Source organism: Antennarius striatus, chromosome 7 (genome assembly GCF_040054535.1).
Source record: "Antennarius striatus isolate MH-2024 chromosome 7, ASM4005453v1, whole genome shotgun sequence".
Taxonomy (NCBI): domain Eukaryota; kingdom Metazoa; phylum Chordata; class Actinopteri; order Lophiiformes; family Antennariidae; genus Antennarius; species Antennarius striatus.
In genome coordinates this window covers 21,200,796-21,223,558 of record NC_090782.1, presented here as the reverse complement: position 1 = coordinate 21,223,558, position 22,763 = coordinate 21,200,796, and the positions used below count along the sequence as shown (strand labels likewise).

The 22,763-nt window shown below is 41.0% G+C and overlaps 1 protein-coding gene across 3 annotated transcripts in view; it reads left to right on the top strand.

Moving 5' to 3' along the window:
* Nucleotides 1-20,819, top strand: part of lepr (leptin receptor) — a 28,376-nt gene extending 7,557 nt beyond the window's left edge. Inside the window, exons 1-21 of one of the 3 annotated variants that reach the window (XM_068319295.1) lie at nt 3,055-3,385; nt 5,021-5,078; nt 6,112-6,164; nt 7,031-7,258; nt 9,524-9,641; nt 10,074-10,264; nt 12,053-12,201; nt 13,032-13,173; nt 14,339-14,499; nt 14,624-14,723; nt 15,001-15,100; nt 16,044-16,243; nt 16,479-16,633; nt 17,082-17,235; nt 17,324-17,406; nt 17,497-17,710; nt 18,574-18,780; nt 18,864-18,947; nt 19,042-19,135; nt 19,466-19,541; nt 19,624-20,819. In XM_068319295.1, the coding sequence (XP_068175396.1) occupies nt 5,065-5,078; nt 6,112-6,164; nt 7,031-7,258; nt 9,524-9,641; nt 10,074-10,264; nt 12,053-12,201; nt 13,032-13,173; nt 14,339-14,499; nt 14,624-14,723; nt 15,001-15,100; nt 16,044-16,243; nt 16,479-16,633; nt 17,082-17,235; nt 17,324-17,406; nt 17,497-17,710; nt 18,574-18,780; nt 18,864-18,947; nt 19,042-19,135; nt 19,466-19,541; nt 19,624-20,421 (3,321 nt within the window). In that variant the 5' untranslated portion in view covers nt 3,055-3,385; nt 5,021-5,064 and the 3' untranslated portion in view covers nt 20,422-20,819. Of the gene's footprint in view, nt 1-3,054; nt 3,386-5,020; nt 5,079-6,111; nt 6,165-7,027; nt 7,259-9,523; nt 9,642-10,073; nt 10,265-12,052; nt 12,202-13,031; nt 13,174-14,338; nt 14,500-14,623; nt 14,724-15,000; nt 15,101-16,043; nt 16,244-16,478; nt 16,634-17,081; nt 17,236-17,323; nt 17,407-17,496; nt 17,711-18,573; nt 18,781-18,863; nt 18,948-19,041; nt 19,136-19,465; nt 19,542-19,623 lie in introns of those variants that run through there. The other 2 variants (XM_068319293.1, XM_068319294.1) reach the window with 2 other exon arrangements.
* Nucleotides 20,820-22,763: the final 1,944 nt, after the last annotated feature.

The window sequence follows — 22,763 nt, the reverse complement described above, 5'->3', positions numbered from 1 at the left end:
AAGGCAGAGCTTTAGTTTGTTGTAGAGCAGTGGTTCTCAACCAGTAGTCCACCAGGGTGTCCTTCAGGGGTTCCAGTTGGTCCCCAGTTAAACGAGTTGGTTGGGCCTGTATGGCTCCATTTGGTCTTGTGTGTGTATGGAAGGGGGAAATTGTTTAATAAAATGTGAAAATGACATAATTGTCCTCTTTGATGATTCCATTAATTTTATTTCCATTTTTATAGATGTTGGGGAAGTCTTGGTACAGTATAACATAATGGTTCTACAGACAAGCACATCAGTGCAGGTGGTTTCAAAAAGTTTTCTCTGAAACAAGAGATACAAGGTACTATATATAAAACTGTAAAAGTACAGTAATTCAGTCAGGTCCGTTCTCATCAAAGACAAAAAAATAGGAATTTACTCTTTTACTTTAAGCACATTTAAAAGCATTTACTCTTGAATACTTAAGTACATTTAGCGGAGTATATGTAGCGGAGTATATTTTGACCAGAAGTATTTGTACTGTTCCTCAAGTGCTGGGGTCAAGTACTCTGTCCATCTCTGGTCTAGATTTATGTACTGAGTCTGAGTATCAGATTCCTTCGTCATTTTAGCACGGCATTGGTAAAATCAAAGCGAGAGCAGCGGGAAAATGAAAGTGCATTGAGAGATCAGGATTTGGAGGAGTAACCACACAGGTGGTTGACCTTGTCAGCAAATAAATAGATGTAGCGTGTGAATGTTAAGTGTGAGCAAGCCTTTCTAATTACTTTCTTCCCCTAGAAGTAGCCCCCATCAGCTAAATTCATCAGGTTTCACAGAATCCAGCGTGCTAGATGAGGAGTAATTCAATCGTCATGGCCAGGTCAATACTTATTCATACAGACTGATGAAAAACCTGGAACAAGTCATCTGACAACAGCTGCTACAGGACTTGAATAGCAAAAAAAAAAAAAAAAAAAAGCGACTGCATGGAAAAATTTTGCATTTATTTTATTTATTTTCTAACTCTCTGCTCCTCTATGGATGGGTGAGTGTGAGGCCAGATGTTTTTAATCCCCATCGGCTGCGGCAACAGTCAGCGGTAGAGCGATGCCAGGCGGCTGACAATGATGAGCCGAATCAATCTCTATAAAGATCAGCAGCCTGTGAAATCTAAGCAATGAGCCTCCGTTGTGACGCAGATCGAGGAAAGCCATTTGCAAATGAATTGCCTCCCTTTCACATAGGCAAATTTATGTTAGCGCACACTGACTCACTCGTTCTACGTCATAGAGGACGATAGTGACTTTAGCATAGTCTTACTCTTGTCACTCACATGGAGGCTTACCCAGAATTCAGCTGCTCTTGGCCTCACCTTGACTTAACCTCAGCAAATAATTGCTTAAAGGGCAACAGAATGGTTTTGTGGGCACCGAGGTGACTGACCAGCAGGAAGGAGCTTCTTTCATTTGTCGACCAGCAGTTTTCGCGTGTTTTCGACCTGTCTGCCTTGGTTTCTATCAGGTGTTCTGCGTTTATTTTACAGCCCAAAAGTATGCATGTTAGATGAATGAATGTCCACACACACACACACACACACACACTGGACCTGGTATGTCTGATCTTGTACTGTACCTATAAAGCAGAAGGTATCATCAAAGGTGTGGGAAATCGGTATCCGCACTTACAGATGGATCAGCCATTTACCCGTCATCATAACAGACACTAATTCCAACAAGACGGTGTGATACCCACAGTCACACATGCATTATGATCTAATTTGTTTGGCAGGCTGTGAGATGATGTTGCAAATAGATTAGATTTCTTCTCATTACACCCAGCATGGAAGCCAAATCGGATGAGCAAACTTTCAGATGATGGTGGGAGAAGGAATAAAAGGTAGAAGGTACACTCTAATCAGCACGTTCATCACTTTTATAATCATTTTTTATGATAAAATCTACATTAATTATGGCTGAAAGTGCTCGTAAATCAAAACTGATTAAGAACTCAAAGTTGTGCACTGGGTAAAAATTAATTACAAATTTAAAATATAGAATTTAAACGCAACTACGACTGTGTGAAACACTAATAAGGTGTTAACACGAATGAGTGTTTCCCTGTTCACCCTTGGTTCTCAAAGGTCTCCTTTTCTCATTATTAATCTTTCCATACTGACATTACCTATGTTTTCCACTGACATTATTATTTTTTCCTTCTAGTCTAAAATGCGATGCTTTCTTCCCATTGAACACCAACACAGACATTCTTTCCAATCAAATGGCACATTATTGACTGGATCGTCTGTTTGCATTTGGAAAAGTAGGTTAACTTCTTGGTGTGGCCAATGATCCACGTGTGTATGGAGACTTTTTCCAGGACTTAAACAGTGAACTTTTTCAGTAGTATTTAAAATAGAACGAAGCCCCGGCAGAGGTCTGCAATCCAGCCCTGTTTGTTCCCGATTCCCGCTGCAGTCTGTTGACTCACAGTTCTTCCTAACAGAAGACATGTTTGTACAACAGACGTTTCGTACATCTGTGAGGCTGGAGTGGTTTCAAGCAGACTGTGGCTGTTCTGTAGTTCTCCCAGACAGAGGCAGCGGTGTAATTAAAACAGTTGGTCTCCATGATGCCAGTTGTAATCGACTGGATGTAACATATAATTGACAGAAAGGACAAAAAGATTATTTTTGCAATGCTTGGAAAACATTCACCTTTATTCTTATAAACTCCATATTTCAATTTGTTCTTTCTTGCTGTGTGTGCAAATCTTTTACTGAGTTTCACGAATTTATGTTAAGTGGTTTTTGTGTAATTTTCCAAACAATCCAACCACAACCCCAAAGTAATCACTCACTTCACCTTTTTGTGGGGGTTATATTAAGATTATTAACAATAAAAGGGAACAAATTATTTTAGTGATAATATAATATTTTATGCACTTCACCATGCAAGTACAGTACTGTATCACCTGTAGTTTATGTAGCGTTCAAAGGCTGTGCTTTGTAACGTTAACACTGTTTACAGGTAGAATAAAATGAAAATGCTATAGTAGAATATCTTAAAAATGTTATAAAGGCAGTTCTCACTACATTCCACGCCATAGATTTTAATTATTCATTCTTAGACAGACAGTTATTTGAAGCAGGCGTCAGCTGAAAACTGAAGTGTTAGGATTTCCTGAGGCGTTCCTGAACGCATCACAGTGGGCTGGACGCCGTTTCTCTCCTCCGCCGCTGCTCCCGGTTTTCGGTCTCATTCTCTTTACCGGGAGGTTCCAGCCGGTTGTTCGCTGACAGTGGGTCGTGACGGAGGGCGGGAACGAACCCAGCGTGTGGAAACAGCGAGATCTGAGGAATAAATCGGACATAAATAATACCTGAAGACAAAAATCACTAAACCAAGAAGACAAGATAGACGTGAGGAAATATTACTAATTATTACTAACTTTTTTGTTTCTCTTGTTTAGTTTAAATAGTGTTCAGTTTTACTTGCGATCCGTCACGCAGGTGTGAAATGACTCACCCACTCGGGACAACTTGTTGTATTTCGCAGATTATGTCATGCATGCGTCCTGGCTCCATTAATAGATGGATCTACACTACAGACGCACTATCTGTTGATCAGTTTATTGAAAGAAAAGATTATTACTATTATTATTTAATGTGATTATTATTCATGACGCGCTTGTCATCTTGGGGGAATAGCTTGGATGAACCTGCTCAGGTGTCGTGCTGTCATCTTGTAGACAGACAAGCCCCGGAGCGCCTCTATGTAAAGACTCCTGATAATCGGACATGGACTGAGTCAGAGCAGTGAAGGTGGAGTCCTTGGAGCGGAGAGGCAGAGCTTTCAGACAGACTTAATCCCACCCCAAGAGGATGAGGAAGGTGTGCGTGTCAGCAGCATCAGTTTTGGGGACATGGTGTGTTTTTCTCTAGTGGGAGTGTGGCTCCACCTGCCTATTGTCAGCTCAGAGAAAGGCCATGAGGAATGTGATTTAGAGCAAGATCAAGTGTTTAAAAGTTTTTAAAAATGCTCAAGAGAGCACAAAATATCTTTCTTTTCAAATTCTGGTAAATGCATCCCTTTTTATGTGGCTTTCTCGGGTTTACTTGATGGTAGATAAGCTCTACTGGTAAATCGACAGTTTAATGGGTTGAGCTTTTAATCCTGAAATCGACTGTTGACAAGATGACAGATAAAAACAGCCAATAAGATAAAACTGACATTTCTGTATTTTTGGGTCTCCTATTAATTTTGAGATATGATGAGATTAGATTTTAATAGGATTTACACCGTAGCAGCTATCCTGTTTATATATCTGACTATATTAATCCTCACCTGGCGATTGTGCAAATCAATCAGCGGAATGTTGTTTCTTGGCAGAAGGTAAGGTAATTGTAGCTCACATACTATTTATATTTTTACTTCATAATATGAAAAATAACAACCGTAATTGATTTTTGTAACCCATGAAAAGTAGTCCACGCTGACAAATCAGGATCTCAGGATGTTGTTTCGTTCATCCTAACATGTTATTTGCAGGGAAACCATGACATGACAAGTAATGACTTGTCCCAGGAGGTTGTGAGGTCTTGTTTTGAACCCCTGGAGGTGATGACAGGTGTTCGCTGTGATTAAATGCATTAGATCTTGTTCAGTCCTTCTACCTGCTCCTGGTTCTGATGAGGCTGATTTACATCCCCTGATTAATGAATCCATTCATTGACCAAGAAAGACGATGAGGGCTTCTTCTTTTAATGATAGGGGACGTTGGAGGTGTTCTTATCAGTGAGATATTGCCCTCTCAAAATAGCTTTTATTTCTGTTTCTAGAACATAGCTGTTTCAATCTATTTGCTTCTGGCTTGTCCAGGAATTTCATGCATTTTTAAAGTTATGTTCTCTGCTGTTAAACGTGTTTGTTCAAATTAAAACAAAGATTTTCTTCCTGCTCCAGTCGAAATTGACTTCCTTGCAGCATGGCTTCAGCTTTCCTGTGTGTTATCACCTGATGAGGTTTCTAAAAACTTGTTCTCTCTTTCTCCTCAGTGATATTCACTCCAGCTAAAGCCCAGCTAGGCCATGCCCTCACTATGACCACTACAATGTAAGTACTGCAGCATCAACAGTAGAGCAATCAGCTGTGAATGAAATTGCAGTGGTGATTTGAATTCACAGGTTTGAATCCCACTCAGGCAGTATATTTTCTGCAGTTCATCATTGTTAATCAGCACAGTGAGGTTATGATCAGATGAAATATATCATTTAATTTGAGATCAGTGGGTTCATACAACATCACCATGAAACGTTGCAACTTTCAACAAAGATATGAGCAACTGAAAAGTTCTGTTTCTACAGGGGGCCCTTGAATGCAGCATGGAAGACAGGCAAATATAATGACTGAACAATGATGATTGTGTTTATTTCAAATACCACATCATTTGCAAACTCATAGCTTCCACTAAAAAAAAAAAAAAAAAACCCTCAAAAAAACCCCCAACAACCTCCAAAACAAACTAAAGCGTCATCTGGTGATTAGGACTCAAACTACGGTAGGCATCACATGACAACCGTATCAGAGGCGATGCAGTTATTGTCGCTGATGGAGTTTAACCATCCACCTTCAGGAGCCACGTCCCTGAAAAGACATGAATCTGGATTAATGAGCTGCAATAACGCACAACAGAGATGTAATGTTTAGTGAGATATTACATCCGTAGAAAAGTTGCCCCACTCGTTCTTCTACTGCAGGCTGACGACAGTGCCGACATGCATACCTCTACCTGTGGAGTTAACCCACAGCACCTGATGGAGGACATCATATGATTACACATTTATCTCTTTTTCACAGAGTATGTCAAAAAGTGGTCATTGGACATTGATTGACTGTTGATATTGTGAAATAAATCAGAAATATATCACACATAGACATGGAAGAAGGAAGTTATTCACAGGATGCTATAGGTAGGCAGTGTCTGGATGCTCTGTGAGTCTTACCTTTATGGCTTCCTCAAAGATGTAGTGAAGATAAATTAAGATAACATTACAAAGATATGGATCAGAGCCTATTAAACATTTGATGTCGGTGATATTTGCTCAGTTTAGAGCTGCAACCTCAATGTTTTTCCTTCTCTGCCCAGGCTCCGGTCTGTGATGCTGACCGTCCTTGCTCATATTTTCCTGACGTCCCGAGGTGAGTACATCATCCAGCACAGCAGGATGTCTTTTATCCACACGAATATAAGCTTCAGATGTGGCTGTTGTGTTATCATCCAACATCATACATTATACTGTTCATGCAGCAGTCTGAGGTTTTACCAAGAGGTGCTACTGAATCTTAATGTGATATTTATGATGCATGAAGCGTGAACTTCTCTTTTTTAGTTTGGTTTTCATTTATAAATGAGAGTTCAGGGATGATAAATGTAATTCTGGATGTTAATAAAATGTGTGGGTGTGAAGACTGAGATGGTAGTCAGTCATTCTTGAACTGTTACTGGTGGTGGTTTGAATTTAATTTCACCTTGGAAATGACTTTTTTCTCGAGTGGCTCTCATGTTTCGAAGAAGTAACACTAACCGTGATGTGTAAGTCCATTTAAGCTCCATATATATGAAACACAGTGACCTTAAACCAGTGTGGACACTTGACCGCTTTAAATTTATTGTGTGTCACAGATTGTACGAAAAGCACCTCATGTGGTCAGAATGGAACAAATTGAAAGTGAACGTTCCCATCTTTGACTGCTAGTTATTATAATCCACATGAAGGCTTTCAGTACAAGGTTAAATCGATAACGCCTTATATCTTCACTAAGAAGAGATTTTTCTGTTTATTGTGTGGCACAAACAATAATCTTGTTTGGGTTTTACAGCCAAAAAATTAAGTGTGAGATGTCTCAGATAGAGCTGCTACCTTTTTGTTGCACCAATCCTCAAATTTCTTTCTTTTACTGTGTGAGTTCTTATTGTGAATGAGCCAAATGTAATTATTAATAAAATCTTCAACTTCGCCTTTAAAGTTAAATTTTGAAGACCATCGACGTTTCTCCTCCAGCAGGTGTTTGGTGTCTGGAGCGGGACGGGGGAACCTCCTTCCTCTCGGGTGCTGTGAACCTCCCCTGGCAGGATGAACTGTGTTGTGACTCTTCATCGGTCGACCTACCGGTGGAGGAAGACGACTCTCACGCAGCGCAAGCAAACCTCTCCCAATCGAACCAATCGACTTATCGCCGCTGCAGCTTCAGGAGCTTAACAGCTGGATCACATCATCGCGAGCTCTCAGGCGGTAAGACATAGAAAATGTTCCTTTTAAGACTAATGGAACAATTTACAGCTTTAAAGGCAACATGTATTTAATACCATGTTGCCTTTCTTCCCACATGAGCTGTTGCTCTTCCTCTTCTTCTACAGGCTTTTTTTTTATCCTAGTTAGCCTACACTTAAGCCTGCAGCTAATGCTGTACACATTCCAGCTGGTGATTTCACGCTATTCCATCTGCGACTCGAAACAAGATGTGACGGGAAAGGCATCAGTGCTGCGTGAGGGAACAAGAGCATAACAGTTTGTTCAGAAGCAACAGGTTAGGTATGCGATGTGCTTCGTGCTCCTGAAAACCAACAAGAAGAGTTAGCGTCACAGAGCCTCATGGTGCTGATAGAGATGCCCCAAAAGATGAGCCGGATAGGCTCATTACATTTAATCGTCCTTCAGCCTCTCCTCAGCGTGTGGAACCGTGTGATTATAAATCCTGGGAAATGATCACAGTTGTTCTGACTCATAACCCCGTGGTCTGGTGATTGTGGCTCGTGAAGATGACCTTTTATCAGACATTACAGAATTATCACAGCAGTTGGTTCTGGTCCATCTGCATTATGTGACCTGTATTTTTTTTTTTTTCATATACTAAGTGATTATGCTTTATTTTATCAAACAGAGGTAAAATATCTCAAATAGAATGCACAAAAATGGGATTTGTGTCTACATGAGCATGTTTTTTTTGATAATATAGTTTATTTTAAACAATTAAACTACCAATAACAAACAACAAGACAAATTCTACTTGTTTTGCTAGTCTTCAGTCACGCGTAACGCCCCCTTAGTGAATCAGATTATGATTTACCATTACTTTAAAATTTGTTTGATTTTAGGCCGGCATGCATGCACATGGGAGAGACAGTGTGTGTGTCTGTGTGTGTGTGTGTGTGTGTGCATGTGTGTGTCTGCAGTGAACTTACACTGTGCCTGTTCTGACTTAAAAACTCCATCCCGGCATTGTGATCTCACGTGGACACACTGACTGAAGATGAAGCTGATATTTTTTTCAATTCAAAATGTCGTCATAATCATCCAACTCATTTATCTGTCAAGGTCCAATCCACTCTGAAATAAAGAGTCACATTTTGATCATGTATGGTTTTTTTTGTTGCTTTTGTCCTAAAGGACACCAGAGCTTCAACTCCACAGAGAATGTATGGATGCAAACTAAAGTCAGACTGCTTGAGAGAAACTCAGTTGTGGGAACGGATCACATTGGTCAACGTCACTTATTTAATATAAAAAGACAAAAAAATCGTGTTTGGTTCAGGAAGCAGATGAGGACCATTTCAAGAGTAGAAACACCGAGGCCTTCCCTTTTGCTCTGATTGGTGTGAAGGTGAAGATGTAGGTGAGGCAATATTGCAGCTTTAGGAAGGCTTGGAAGATTTGTTTTTTTGCATCGATCTGTTAGCGGTTGTGACGCATCTTAGTCAATTGTTATTAGCAAAGCCCTTCCAGCCTCGTGTCAAAGCAACAATAATTAAACAGAGGAGTTAAAGGTCTTCCTCGCGCCCCCTGACAGCTTTACGAGGAATTTTCACAATCAGGCTGAATATCTGCAGAAGGATGAGGCTTTCTAGGATAATGTATCTGGTGTTTATGAATACCAGACAACCATCATGGTTTTTATTACCTCCAATTGAGGAGATTAGGCATTCTGCCCATCTCCAGTTGCTCGAGTGATTATCAGCAGGATTGTGTGGAAAGCTAACATTTTATTCCAGTTGCAAAAGATGTTTTTGGTTTTCTATCAAAATTTGCAAATGTTGTGATTGTTAATGTTTTCTCTACTTATGCAAAAATTACTGGACTGATTTTCACAAAATGTTGCTAGAAATACTGAAACTGTACATCCTATGAAGAAATAACTTAAGTCAGATCATTTGTATTTATTTACATTGAAGGTTAGCAAATGCTAACATGCTAATATGCTTAAATAAGATAATAGATGGATCGCTGCACCTCACCACTATTAGCATTGAATTTTTTTAGAATACATATTGACCTTCCTAACTCAATTTCCCTAAACTACTAGCTTTAAGCTAAGAATATGGCTTCTTGTCGGTTATATATCTGGAGACCTGTCCCTTCATTGCTGCTCGGATCGTTGATATTTCACTCTATAAGTTTAAAGCAGAGTTCTCAGAATGTTAAAGGGGCTTTTTTCTCAGAAGGCTTCATTACGCTATCACAGTTGCCTCAGGCTAACATGCAAATGTAATCTCTCCTTAGGCACGTGTTTGGACATTCTGTGCAGACTTGATGAAAACTGGGAAAATTTAACTTGTGACCTTCAGTCATCAGTCGCCCTGGATACCGGCCCCCTGGCAATTAGCTTACAGCGTGTCCAGTGAGTACGAAACTGCACCTTCTATTATTTAGCTGTTTCTTTCCTGTCTTCGGTCACCAGGTTTGTGTGTGTGTGTGTGTGTGTGTGTGTGTGTGTGTGTGTGTATTTCATTCTGAACTCAACCCTTCCCGACTTCTCAGCGGGGGGTTAAGTATGTGTTTACTTTAAAGAGCGAAGGGGAAGCTGTATAATAAAGCAATGACTCCAGGCTTTTATTGTGGTGGGAATAAAGGGACCAAGTCACCACTGATCTCACAAACACTTGATTAGAATAGAAAACTCTTTCTAGTGCTATTCTATTCTATTCTATCGCTCTTTCACTGTTGAGAAATGTAAACGTCTTCAAACCTCAATAGATTGGTCGTATTGGTTTTAATTTCCTTTATACTTTGTTCACTCACTGACAAAATATTTTTAATTTCCATTTCTCAGGTCAAACGAAGAGAACATTGAGCCCAACAATGGAGATTCGCCACCAGATAATCCTGTTGTCTGTGAAGCGGAGGATTCCTTTATGTGTTCAGTCACACTTGACACTACAAAGAGCTTTGTCACCGTGGTAACTGTCAGCATCTCTGGCGCCGTAGCTCCGCCGGTTCAGCTGAGAATTCCTGCCTTACCTGGTAAGAAAAGAGATGTACTGTATTTGCAAGGTTACTTTTCCAGTTGTCTCATTTAAGACTATGTTCATAGAAACAAACCTTGGACCCACACAATCAAAGAAAATCAATGTTAATTTCTTCTCAACCTTCAGTTAGATGAAGCATCCAATATGGAGGAGGCAGACAGCTGAGGGTTTTTATCCTTACTTAACTGAAAAGCAGCTGTTCTCTCTCAAAGCCAGCGTTCTCCCCATTCCATTCACCAACGCATTCACACGGGCAGAGGCTACCACGCAGAGCCTCACCTGCTCATCAGGAGTGTTAACCATTGACGCAATCACTCACACGTCAACGCAGCAATTTGGGTTCAGTCGCTCGCCTCAGGACTCATTGACATGTGAGCCGCAGTAGAAGTTCAACAAGACAACCTGAAAGAAAACTGGTTTTATATTGTATCTCATAATTGGATAAAAAACATTGGCCGCATTTTCTTTTACTGCATTTTTTTATATACAGTAATTTAGGTACATTTAATACTTGACTATTTCATTAATATTTTCCAATGTTTTAAATGAACGAACCTGGACAGAGATGAAAAAGAAAATATTTTTCATTCGGTTTCATGATGTAGCAGCATGTGGACTGAGTCACCGTTCAGTGTGAGTGCTGCAAAAGCACAGAAAAAGCAGTCGGAAATTGAAAAACACTCAACAAGAAACTGGAGTTCTGCAAACAATTTTACAAAGAAGAAGATAAATCAAGAAGGTCATTGCAGGTCAAACCAACATTGTCATCCTCATAGAGTAAAGTCAGAGTAAATTCTGAGGGTCGTGGCGGACAGGTTCATACTGTGTGATTACGTATCTTCAACCATGAAAGCTTTTGTGCACCTTCAGGTTTGTTTTGTGCTTCCCCGATATGGAAATCAGATCCATGTAAATGAGATGAAAACAGCTTCATTGAGAAAATAAGCCAATGACGAATGCAGTATCTGCATTTTGGAGGAATTGTATAATTTTAACAGCTGTGATTATTTTTAGAGTAAAATATTCAACCTAAAATAACAAAATGAAGTCTTTATATCGTCACTGCATTCATAGGGAATGCACTTTACAGTATTAGCGCCATTGAATGAGTGTACTGTTGGATCGTGCTTGCTTTCGATAATTAGGTCAGTTTTTATTATTAAAACAAGAACGTTTTAAAATGATCCTTTCTTTTGAAAGAAAATCGATAGTTGTTCTTTCCTCTGAGCGTCATCTAGAAAAGAAAAAGCTGATTTATCCGTCATTATGTAATTTATCTTCTCCCAGTGGACATCTGTGGGTTCATGAGACCCAATTATCTCATCTGAAATTGTCATAATTGAGTGATGAGGAACATTATCTCCATATCTTGACGTCACTTTATTAAATGACAGTAAATAGTGAGACTAGAAGCTCGTACATGAAATCCACCTGAAACGGTCTTTCAGTTTAAGTATTGAGCTCGATGTTATACTGATGATCAATGACATATTTACAATCTCCAGCAACTTTAATTTAATTGACTTTGATAATTAATCCCATGAAGTGAAACGCAAACATTTTAGCCCAATAATCATTTAATCACATTTTTATATATAATCTTTTATTTCCATTGACTCAAATTCAATATTTGATTGATTAGTTTTTCTAATATTATTGACAATCCTGGCATGATGGATAAAGGATAGAGGATAAAGGAATGAAGGGTTATTGATCACCGTGTGACGATGACAGTAATTACATCAAGTTTTTTACTTTTTGTGATGATCATCTCTCTCTGCAGTGAAACCAAATCCTCCGATCAATCTGTCACACATCCAGACCATCAAGGCGGAACTGATCTTACGGTGGCAGGACCCACCAGACTCCGGTACCGGTCCATTGAGATATGAGGTCCGTTACTCTTCCAACACCTCTCATCCAGACTGGCAGGTAACTCTAATGGGAAACACCTTATATATAGACTTTATAAACCGCAAACAATAACTTTAATATTGATCCTCGACAGTAACTTGTGGTTGAAGAAGAGAAATGAAAGAAGAGGAAGAGTTTACAGCAGGTTGATTATGGAGTTATTTAGTTATTCATGTAAACGCTGCATTTGTTTTTCACCGCAGTGCTGCAGCTACAATTTCCACTAACAAGACTTGTTTATTCAGGGAGACACGCTCACAGTCAGCGGGCGGGTAATAGCCTGGGAAGTGTATTTAGTGTCGACATCAGAGGTTTAGTGGTTCATCTGAGGGGGAGGGGGGTGACCGGTGAGATCGCTGGTGAGGCATGAATGAAATATGGGTTTGGTGGTTGTGTCTTCGTCATCGGTTTGGGTGTTAAATTCTTTGTATGAAATGAAGTCATGTCCATTTTTTGCAGCCCCAGACCTCATAATTTAACAGCCCTCTGCCTTCATAACTAATTTGGAGCTTCAATCAGGACTGAAAGAGATGCAAGCGATATTAGATTTAAATAAAACCAAAGTGCTGACAGTCAGGATGATGGATTGTGAGATTAAACATATGCATACATGCCAAGAAAAGACTCTCCGGGGGAAAATGTCCAAACTTGCAGGTGTCTACACATCATTCAGTTCTGTTTCCTGTTTCGGTAACAGCTACAATTGACGAGACACCAGTCATTAATCACAGCCGAGTAGCCGTAATGAAATGGATTCAGTCATCACTTTCATGCGTGAACATGTCCTGCTATGTGCGTTCTCCCGTGCGTGCACCGGTGTTTGTTCACTCCTGTCCTGCTGTCTGCAGGTGGCGTGTGAAACCGGCGAGCCCAGGTCATCTCTGGACCTCAAACCCAGATTGAACTACACCATCCAGGTTCGCTGCTCCAGCTTGGGCGATCCCCCAGCGTGGAGCGACTGGAGTGAACCTCACCACATCTACCTGGACAGTAAGTCCTGCTTTACAGTAGTGAGTCAATGGAGCAGCACAAAAACTGTAGAGCTGCATCTTTGAGGTAGAGGTGCAAAGAAGAACATGTAAAGTATTGAAAAGAAACCTTTCTCTCAGTTCAGACTGAAAATTCTAGAGAATTGAAACGTGCATGTATTTGCTTTACGCGTTGATGATTGACAGCAGAATCAAATACTGACATGATCCACAGATGTAGGTATGGAAATTAAAGTTGAATGAATAAATATGTTCAGGAACATCAAATATCTTGCGGCATTTTATGATTTTCTGGTTTAATTTGTTCAGACTGTCACACGTTATAAAGATACCAGTTCTTCCTGTTATGTAAATGATTTTTTTCTCAGTTTGACTCAAATATTTAGTACAATTTGTGAACATAAGAAATATCGCCACGCAGCAGCTCAGAGCTAAAACAGCTGAACTGAGAGATCACATGATTATTTAGTGATTCCCTCTGTGAGTCAGATTACGTGATTTAATCTCTCGCCAATGTTTTTAACTGGTGGCAATTTGAACAAGAGGCCCATAGACCAGGATTCCAATTATCTGTTGGGTAGATTTATGTCGATGCTCAAACTCGCTAATTAGTTTGGGCTATTAATGAAGAGATCATTTCACTATGGCTCAGAGGTCGTTCTCATGGTTAGTGACCTCTGGCAGTCTCACGGCGTGACGCAGTGGTGAAGCAGTGAAAAGAGAAATGTCACAGGAGGTAAATCTGACAAAGAAATGAAGCAGCTTTTCAGGCACAGACTTCTCCGCAGGCGTTTTTTTTTTTTTAATGGTGAAACCAAGAACTCAGTTTTAATACTTTAACATCTATATTAGTGTGTACTGTATTTCTATATTTGTGTAAAAACCTGCTTTGTTGCAGTTTTGTTGACCCGTGTTTATGTTTAAGGATGATTTTATGCATCTTACCAGGAAATGACTCCACAGCAAAAAAAAATAAAATTCTGTATCTTACTTGATTTTCTCAGGAAAATGAAGTACGAGTGAAATAATGCCTGTTTATATAGAATATAAAACAAATTAAATGTTTTTTGGGGAAAAAAACAGGTTAGTCAAGAACAGGTTTTTCCAAAATATTTGCAAAATATTAAAATGTTTGTGTTTGTTTGTGTCTATGTGTGTTTTCCCAGCCGTGACTTACATCCCTGAAAAGGTGGTTGCGCGGCCGGGAGAGGACGTAACAGTTTATTGTGTGTTCAACGACCACAACGTCAATGCCAGCATGGCCATGTGGATGCTGAACTTCAAACAGCAGCTGAATCGCAGCCAGTACCACCCAGTCCACCAGTGGGTAAGCCTGACCTCTTTGTGTGTCTCCAGGAACATTTCCAGTTTGTTTGGCTTTCCTTTATATTTTCAATAAAGCACGTTCTGGGTCATTAACTGCATAAATCTTGTTTACCGTCCTCAAACAGGTCAGTCAGATCACAATGCGTCCTTCAGAGACCAGGATGTATGACCTGCTGCAGTGCACCAGGGAGTGGAGCATCCCGTACAGCCAGATCTTTGTAGAGGGTGAGCTGGCAAAGCTAAAAATTTTTAAAAAAAGACCGCCACATAAATATATTATTTATATGCATCTTAAAGCAGTAGTGGGAGTTAAATGTGACAATGTTGCTGGAGGCTTGTGTCCCTTTTCATGGCAGTTTCCCTCTGCAGTGGACAAAGACAGGAAAAGTTTTTGTGACAGCACGACAATGGGAACCGAAATAACCCCGGTGCACCGGGGCCACCTCAGGTGAAGTTTGTTTTTGTTAATTATACCGTATGTGTTTCTCTCCGTGTGTGTCAGGGGCTTCCATTGACATCAACTGTGAGACAAATGGAGATATCGACGCCATGGACTGCAGCTGGAAGAACACACAGTTGACAAAACTGGAATTCAGATCCAGGTAAAGCCGTAATTTGTGACGTTGAAACCGCAAATCAACACTCAGAACTCATTGTGCTAAAAGGCCGGAAGCCACTGAAGACATTGATAGATGGTAACATTATTGAACACACCCTGACAAAATAAACGTTACCAGGAAGGTTATTCAAGCTATAATTAAGGGTCATTGGCGTTTCTTCCCTCAGAACAATAGAGGATCTATACCCAGTGTACTAATTACACCAAGGGAAAAATATTATGTATTCATCTCTAACTGACCTTATGCAGACAGCTCTTGTGCAACACTACATTACACGTTTTAATTTACTCCTCTTTTCCCTCTCTTGTGTTTTTCACCTGTTTATCTTATAGATTTATGAGTTTTTTTTGCCAAATTTGACTGACAGGAGTTGGTAAATTATGGAAAATATATCATTTATAGCAGTTTAATAATTTTTACTGGTAAAACTAATATTTTTCTTTCAATTGATTGATCTAGAAATATAAGTGAAAAGAAGTCTGACAGAAAAAGAAGAAGTGATAGGGTTCTTGTGGTTTTCTCCACAACATACAGTTGTGGAGGAACATTTTAATGTCATTTAACTGTTAAGAGGCTTACAATCATCTGACCGCCTGTTTGTTGTCTTGCCTGATTTCATTCCAATAAGTTTGTTTGTTCTAAGACTGCAGCAGTCAGTTTGATTAATTATCATCACCATTAGACATCATGCTTTTAAAGTACAAGTCGTGAGGAAGTGGATTTATTCTGTAATCTGTCAAAGTAACTAGTATTAATTTAACAAGTAAAGGTACTAGACAGAAAGTATGGAGTAGCATAACATGTTTAGTCCTTGAATGAATGAGTTAAATTAAATTGTCTTTCAAAGAGGAAATAAAAAGTCATCCCATAGGAATGCTAAGACAGAATCCACAAGGCCATTGTTTACTCGTTTTATTTTTTCCAGGTGGGCTGACCTTCCTTGTGATGTGATGGAGGAGAGGGACAAATTGGGTGAGGAAGTCGGGGAAATGGGTCCAACCTGCCTGCAGAAAAGCTGCACCATCCAGCCTCTGAGGATGAACTGCTACAAGCTGTGGCTGGAAGTCCCGTACCACCTGGGGCCGATCAGGTCGAAACCCATCTACCTGTCCCCCATAGATCACGGTGAGCATCTCCCAACGATGTTTTGAAAAATATATAAAGATTCAGAAACTTTTAACAAGCTTGATTAAGCACTTGAAAGGGAAGAGATCATTTAAATATTGAATTAAAGTTGATGCCGCAGAAGAACTGGAAACACATCAGCCGGATGTAGAAAACGATGGAGTCGCATTTGTTGTCTTATGATCAGATCCTGCTGCTAAATGAGACAAATTCAAAAGCTTATTCCATTCCACAGTCAAACCTCACACACCCATGAATGTAAAGGCAGTGAGCCGGAGCACTGGGGTCCTGACGGTCACATGGGAGCCGCCGTCTCTGCCGGTTGAGGGTCTCCAGTGTCGCTTTCGGTACCACTCACCATCTGCTTCAAGAGCTTTGCCGGAATGGAAGGTGAGTGTCGATGTCGGGCACGCTTTTATGGAAAAAGAATGACTGCTGGAGATAATTAACCCTCTTTCTCCAAAACAATAAAAAACCCGAATGCGATTCTAGGATAGATACTGCAGAACATCATGGTTTTAATAATTATATGTCCAATGTTGTTTATGCATCAAAACCAGTGAAACCTCGGCTGGTCAAATAAAAGTCTTACATCTATTTAGATGTCATTCTGACATAAAATGGTCACTGTGGCATTATGGGATTTGAATCCACATTCATTCCGACTGATTGAAAAATTCATCCAGGAAATGCTCAAAAGAAATGAGACAAACAAAATAATGACATGAGGAAGTAATTTTCTGAAGGGACGGATGAAACAGATGTGAACCCCACAGATCAGACATTTCTTATTTTCCTTCATTCAGAATGAACCCTAACTGAAATGTCCCGCCTGCAGGTCCAGAATCCGGTGCAGATACCTCGGGCGGAGGTCGCGGTGCCCAACATGTGTCGTGTGTATGTGGTGCAGGTGCAGTGCAAGCAAACCAACAGCACCGGCCACTGGAGCGAATGGAGCGACTCTGTCTACTCCACGCCTCAGAACAGCAGAGGTGCAGTAAAACGGCATCAGCTTCATGCCTCATCATTTCAAACCACTACCTTTTGAGATGATGACAACGTTGATCATTTTCTCCACAGCTCCTGAACACGGCCCTGATTTCTGGAGGATCCTTCATGATGATCCACAGAGAAACCAGACGAACGTTACTCTGCTCTTTGAGGTACACAACGTCATACTGTACATATTCAAATTTACACCATCTTTGCAAGGCTCACCATTAAACACGCCCATCCTATGTGCTTCTCCTCAGCATCTACACGTATCAGGACGATCTTACTGCGTGGATGGATTGGTAGTTCGGCGTTGGGACTCCAGCGGATCTGTGACGAGGGAAGAGATGGACGTGACGTCTTCGTACAGCTTTGAGTGGAACCAGATGCCCCAAACTGTCTCAGTGGAGGCCTTTAACAATGTGGGGAGCTCCACCAAGAACATCAACATGACGTTGGACAAACAGCCCAAACGTGAGTCAGCAGGGGTGTTAAGAAGCATTAGCCTTATTCTGTCCATCTGTAACGCTGAATCTCTTCCACAGTAATGTTGTTATATTAATATTACAGCTATATTTCTTAATATTAATATTCTATTCCGTTAATCTTCACTATACCTACATAAAATCTGCAGGTTTTTCATAACCTCACCAAACTAGGATTGAATTTGATGACTTGGTAATAATTAGCGACCTTGGATTACATGTGAGGCCTTCCTCCCACCTCCTAAAAACATGCGATTTAAGTAGAGTGATCACTCTAACCTGTCAGTTGTTGTGTGAGTGTTTGTTTGTTGTTACGTGTGGCTCCTCGATGCACCAGCGTAACCCGTTTGTTTCCAGTCTTTTAGTCGTGCATTTCTCCGCACAAAAAAATGCACGAAATGTCGCCTTCATAATTGTCAAGCTGAGAAAATGTCAGCTCGTTTCCCACTATTCCGATTTATGGCATTAAAGAGCGCGTCAAAGCTCCAACCTTAACCACCATCCATTTAGGCGTTCCATTTACAACATGTGTCTGGATGGCTCTTGAAAGCTCTGATTGCTGCTGCTGCCATTAGCTCCACCGTGGTGTTAAGGGCTGTTTACTGTTAACTGCAGCCCAACAGAACAAATTACTTTCTTTTTCTTTTTTTTTTAATTGGCAGCTCTCTGTCTAATATGGTGTTCATATGTGTGTGTGACTTTTACACTGGCCTAAAATACAAACACTAACAATTTCATGGTTTTCAGAATAATGTTTTCTAACTTGGAGCAGGATTATTATTATTTTTATTTAATATTGTATTAATAATGGAGACTTGTTCACCTGAAGGCACCTTATTCTTTCGTTTCCAGGCCGATGCGTGCGTTCCTTCACGGTGTCGGTCATCAACAGCACCTTTGTGTCTTTGTCCTGGACTTTGCTGGACAACAGCTCCGTGCCCCTTTACATGGTGGTCCAGTGGTCTCCTCAGAGGCATCAGGACCCCGATCTACACAAAGACCCGGGTAGAAACACCTGGGCCCGACTGCCGTACACTGACCGTCCCACTTATTTGAGAGGTAAAGAAACCGATCTGCTCCCTCTCAGGTCTGTTAAATATTCGTTTTCTCGGTGTAAACAGTGTGTTGTTGACTCATTTCAGGTGATTTCTTTGGCTCTGAGGACTGTGGCTTCTACTTATACCCAGTGTTTGCAGATGGAGAAGGAGAACCGATGTTTTCTACAGGTATGTATCAGTAAACACCAACAAATTTCACGGACACAACCGAGCGCTGTAGCTGTATTATTAATCACAGTTCTCGTTTTCTAATCGTTTGCAGGCACCAGAGGAGACCCTGCAGCCTACATGATGCTGATGATCATTTCCTTCCTCTCCATTGTCCTGTTTGTCACCTTGGTCCTCTCCCAGAACCAGTAAGAGCTCCTCTGCAGAAACAAGTGATATTTAATGTGTTTAAGATGTTTTATATTCTCATACAAGAACAGCTTTACTTTTTGGCCCCTGCAAAATGTGCAGTTTTTCCCCCAAACGTATCTAATCTTGCACCGACTGTGTCGTTAATGGTGTCCATCAGAAGTATCTGAGGTGCAGTCTAATTTCGTGTAACCTTTAGTGTGACATTTAATGGGTCACCAAGGCGTGATTACATGTGGCTTTACCTGATGGGATGTGGGGTGAGTGATGGGAGGACGGCAGCTATTAGACAGAACTCAGACTTTCTTTTCTGCTGCATTTCTGTCCAGGATGAAGAAGTTTATGTGGAAGGATGTCCCCAATCCAAACAAGTGCTCCTGGGCCAAAGGACTGGACTTAAAAAAAGTAAATATAAAAGTGATTATTCCCTAAAAGATCCTAGATCATGTTCTGAACGCTATTGCACCCTTGATGCGTGTTTTTGCAGGCGGACACCATCGATCACCCATTCAGACCTCCGGAGGGACTCCCAGCCTGGCCTCTGCTCCTTCCAGACGAGAACATCTCCAAAGTCGTCATAGTGGACAAGGTCGACCTCTCGGTTCTGACGACGGCTTTATTCCCAGGCTCAGAGGTCGACCAGCCTCATCTGGAAACTTTAACTAACTCCAGCCTGGGAATAAATCGGTTGCTGCTTGACGACCCACCGGCTGACCCGCCCCCCTGCAGCAGCGAGAGCTCTGCCCAATCGTCGGTCACGTACACCACCGTGCTGCTTTCTGATCCAAAGCAGGAGCCACGGCCTCTTCATCTCCACTACAAGGATGGCAGCGGCAGCAGCTCCAGCGACGAGGGCAACTTCTCCGCTAACAACTCAGACATTTCCGGATCTTTTCCCTGCGGCCTGTGGGATCCGGATGACCCGCGGCGCTCCTGCTCCTACAATTCCGTGGAGGAGCTTTCCGAAACATCCGAGCAAGAGGACGAGGGGGCGAGAGAGGAGAAGGATTTGTATTATCTAGGGATGGATTATCCAGCGGAGGACGGGGAAAGCGGTGAGGACGAGCAGCCGGAAGCGGATACGCAAACAGAACTGCTTAAAAAGACGGTTTTAAACAGAGAGGACTGTTCGGTGGAGTCGCACCCTTTGCTTCGCCCCCAGGACTCGAGCGAGCTGCTGTCGGCTTCACCGCCTGGCTTCTCCCTCTACCTGCCTCAGTACAGAACTGCTCAATGCACGAGGCATCCCACAGCTCAGACACAAGACGTCCAAGCCCAGCTGTGACGCTCTAAAATGGGACTGCATCTAAAAAACCTTTAAAAACCCATTTGTGATCCGGTTCAGCATTAACCAAAGTGGATTTGCATGTTTCCTACATACCCAGTGCTGATGCTGGAAAATGTAAAATACCTCTCCTCACATTTGACTGCAAATCAATTTTCATCAGTGCTGCTATTGTGATCTACTGGGGGAAAAAAAAAAAAACGTCATGAGGGTAAAAGCCTCATTTGGAGGCCGTTATTTATTTATTTCTTGATGGGGGATTAAACTCCAGATTTGACCGTGTCCATTGCTGCTCTTTTTCATCAGATTGCTGAAAGAATACCTGATAAAACCTAGAAGAATGAAGTACATTTACTGCTCAGAGGGGACGACAGCACAGGCAGGATAGCGGTAAATAGGATGGGAGAAACATGTGATACATAAAACAAATTTAACAGGTGATCACGCTTACATAAATGATTTTGTAATGCTGCGTGTGCCTACGTCGTCCTATCTGCTCCCACCGCTGTGTAGAAAACAAGTTGTGATTCATTCTCTGCTAAGATCATTAATCCGTACTTCAATAACGTTGAAAGAGAATGAAGTAACCCACTGAAAACGAGAGTGGGAATGTTTTGGTTTCTTCAAACCACATCAGAACGTGAGTCGAAGGCCTTGGATGTCACCCCGAAGCCACTGGTGTGACTAACTGGAACCGGTTAATGATGAAAGCAGCAGGTGATTTTTGGACATGGACTTTATTGCTTTTGAAGCAACTTGCACAACAACATCTGCACGGACTCACTGACCCACCAACCCAAAGAATGTCCTTTTTGTACCGTGTGCTGTAATGTGTTTGAGACTCGTGTGTCAAAAAATGTGATATTATACTGTTTTTTTCTGGGTTTGACCATTAACATAAACACATGCTGTCTGGTATAAATAAAAGATAAAGGCAATTATATATTTAAAACCAGAGGAAGACAGGAATGCCAAAATGTGGAGAATGTCAAGATGCAGTGTGCAGATACTGTACATTGACATTGTACAACTTTTGTCTATTTTTCATGTTGAAAATAAAGTGTTTATTGTCTGGTTTGTGTGACGGCGATCTGTACTGGAAGTGTGAATTATGGAAGTATGTGAAGGATGAAAAACAAATATCAGTCGAGAAAAAAGCCTCTATAGTTTGTAGCTTGTTCATGATGGTCAGTTTGAGTTGTCAAACACATCTTTAATATTTCCCCCAGGGAGAACGTCGCTGTCTCTCTGGACGGCCAATGAACTTTGTTTGTTTAGTTGTGACATTGCTATTTTTTGTGATTACGAACAAATAATGAAACTCTACACTCAAATGATCACAACACATTATAAATAGAAAATTTACTTCATCAGCTCATTACAGGTCGGAATTAAATCTACATACATGGCATCATTACGGATTCTGTGTGTGTGTGTGTGTGTGTGTGTGTGTGTGTGTGTGTGTGTGTGTGTGTGTGTGTGTGTGTGTGTGTGTGTGTCTAAACACTAAAAAAGGATTTCAACTAAATTACAACCGCCTGACCGAAGCTGCAGTCCTCTTCTGCCACCTCGTGGCTGCAAGAAGCAACTACAACATATTTAAGGGGATTCTTTCTTCTTATTTTTTTTTGCCTTTTTAAAAAAAAATCTGTTGGGTTTTTTCACGTAAAAATCCATAGGAAGCGTTTCAGAAGCCCTCTTTGTTAGTCTGAAGCAGGCCCAGCATGTCGGTAAGGAAGAGAAAACAGTTCAATGCAAAACACCTGTGATAATTAGACCACGCCCACACGGAGTTCTAACCACACCCCTCCGCCACAAGACGCTGTATATCAGTAAAATACAGCAACAAGTAGAAATAAATGTAAATTACAGCTAATACTTGTAATCAATAATTTACAGGTACGTTTGTACTTTTGACCACAAGGGGGCAAAAAAACTACATCCATGGAATTTAAAAGCCTGTTCAGTCAGGGAAGCTGTATCCTTGAAGGCCCTCTGTGCTGGGTGTCTTGCATTTGCCATAGAAGGACATAATCCAGCAGAGAGCCTCTCTGGCTGAAAGCACGTAGGCCTGATGCCATGCCTGGGTAAGTGGCTGTAATACAGAGTGAATCACAATGGAAAGAGGGAGAACTTATGTTTATGGCTATAAATTGGGTTTGGGAGCAAAGGATTATATTCTGTGAACCGTACCGAGAGGTCTTCTCTCACAGCTCCAAGGAGGTCAACCGGAAAGCCATCATTCAAGTGTTTTAAATTAGAAGTACATCCCGCTCACCATCAAAAAGATGGAAATCCAAGCTTTAAGAGTGATATTAATGTCTGGTTATGTGAAGCAAATT